The sequence below is a fragment of the Penaeus chinensis genome, chromosome 20, assembly GCF_019202785.1.
Source record: "Penaeus chinensis breed Huanghai No. 1 chromosome 20, ASM1920278v2, whole genome shotgun sequence".
Classification (NCBI taxonomy): Eukaryota; Metazoa; Arthropoda; class Malacostraca; order Decapoda; family Penaeidae; genus Penaeus; species Penaeus chinensis.
Window position 1 is genome coordinate 10,451,880 of NC_061838.1, and position 2,500 is coordinate 10,454,379.

Genomic DNA, 2,500 nt, shown 5'->3' on the forward strand with positions numbered 1-2,500 from the left:
GGGAAATATCGATGGATAGATGGACGAATGTGGAAGTTTGGTGTGGATGAATAAATGTACGTGCATATTGATACACGTTTTCCAGAATATGTTTGGTGTCCTTTTCACTCATGTTTTTTATGGTGTTTACATATACATACATTTGCCTAATTACTTAATCCTTGTTGAAATAGTTCTGTCAATAAAATTCATTGAACTGTTTAATTATGATTTATCTGTATTTGTTTACATATCTATACCATGCATACATTCTGTATTTTTTTTATCCACCCTCTCTTTCTCTCTTTCTTTCTCTTTCTCTCTCTCTCTCTCTCTCTCTCTCTCTTACTTTCTTTCTCTCTCTCTCTCTCTCTCTCTCCCTTTCTCTCTATCTTTCTCTCTCTCCTTATCTCTCTCTTTCTCTCTCTCTCTCTCTCTCTCTCTCTCTCTCTCTCTCTCTCTCTCTCTCTCTCTCTCTCTCTCTCTCTCTCTCTCTCTCTCCCTTTAACTCTATCTTTCTCTCTCTCCTTATCTCTCTCTTTCTCTCTCTCTCTCTCTCTCTCTCTCTCTCTCTCTCTCTCTCTCTCTCTCTCTCTCTCTCTCTCTCTCTCTCTCTCTCTCTCTCCCTCCCTCCCTCCCCCCCATCCTCCCTCCCCCTCTCTCTCTTCCTTCCCCCTCCCTCCATCCCCCCCTCTCTTCCATCCCCCCCTCCAGGTATGGCCAGACCAGTTCTTCATCCAAGGCATCCTGTTCTTCGCCGTCGCACAAATTCTCTACATAAAGGCCTTCGGATTTCGTGAAGTCAGCATAGGCCTAGGCGCCATCCCTCTGTACGGCCTGAGCTTAATCGTTCTTGTGATGATCCTGCCCGGGTTGCCGACGCCCTTGCGAGTGGCCGTTCCCGTGTACGCCCTCATAATCACGACGATGCTCTGGCGGGCCGTTGACAGGTAGGTTCTGTTCGTTCGTGGTCATTTGTGCTGTTGTTAGTACTGTTATCATTATTGTTTTGTTCTTATTATTTGTATTGTTAATGGTATTGTTATCATTATTATTATCATTATCATTTTATTATTCTAAACACTTATTAGTATCATTATTATTATTATTATTATTATTATTATTATTATTATTATCAGCGTCATCATTATATTTTTTTCATTATTATTATTACTAATAATATAATTATCATTATCATTATTAATAATATTATTATTACTATTAGCATCATCATAATCATTATCTTTATAATTGTTATTATCATGATTATCATTATTATTACTGTTGTTGCTGCTGCTGTCGTTGTTGTTATCATTATCATTATCCTTATGATAATAACTATTATTATCGTTATTGATATTATCATTATCATTATCATTATTATTATTATTTTCATTATTGTTATTATCATTATTATCATTATTATTATTATATTCATTATCATTATTATTATTATCATTATTATTATATTCATTATTATTATCATTATCATTATTATGACAATTGATATTATTATTACCATTATTATTATTGATATCATTATAGATATTATTATCATCATTATTATTATAATTATTATTATTATTATTATTATTATTATTATTATTATTATTATTATTATTATTATTATCATTATCATCACTACTACTACTATTGCTTCTTCCACTACTACTATTACTGCTACCTCTATTATTATCATCATCACTATCATCCTCATCATCGTCACTGTTGATGTTATTATTGTTTTTACTGCCATTATCATAAGTAACACTTGATATGATAATGATATTTCGATATCAAAGATGCACCGAACTAGATATGTAATCAAAATGCATAAATATACATTAATTAAACGTCTAGATAGGGAAAATTGTCGGTGTTTGAGAGATAAGGCTGTACGTGTGTGGTGAGATAAGGTGAATCAGGAAACACTAGGCTTTAATTAATGCTTCGGTTATTTTGCGTGTTCATTTTTGGTATAAATCTTTGGTATTTTAGACGGTATTATTATTTGTATTTATTTTATTTATTTATTTATTTATTTTTATTTTTTTGTTTGCTTCGAGTAATCTTTTATTTTGAATGATAAAGTGAATACGAGAGAAAGAGTGTTTGATATTTTATTTTATTTTATTATTATTTTTTTTTAACAGTTATGTGTGTGGTGTGGATTGCGTGTGTTTTTTTCTTCTCTCTCCCTCAGACACGCCCTCTCTCACTCACTCCATAGCTCACTAACATTTATTATCTTTCTCTCTCTCTTCCTTTCTATGCATCTTCTCCCTTCTCCTCCCCAAATACTCCTTAACCCCAATCTTTACTCCATTTCCCTACCCATCTCTCCACTTACCCACTCTATCTCTATCTATCTCTTTTATTATTATTATTATTATCATTATTATTACTATTATTATTATTATTATTATTGTTACTATTATTATTATTATTATTATCATTATTATTATTACTATTATCATTATCATTATTATTATTATCATCATCATCATTATTATTAATACTA

At 31.4% G+C, this 2,500-nt stretch overlaps 1 protein-coding gene across 1 annotated transcript in view; it reads left to right on the forward strand.

Moving 5' to 3' along the window:
* LOC125036140 (lysoplasmalogenase-like protein TMEM86A) overlaps positions 1–2,500 on the forward strand; it is a 4,619-nt gene that overhangs the window by 983 nt on the left and 1,136 nt on the right. The window contains exon 2 of the mRNA XM_047628561.1: positions 694–929. Coding sequence (XP_047484517.1) covers positions 694–929 — 236 coding nt within the window. The remainder of the gene's footprint in view (positions 1–693; positions 930–2,500) is intronic.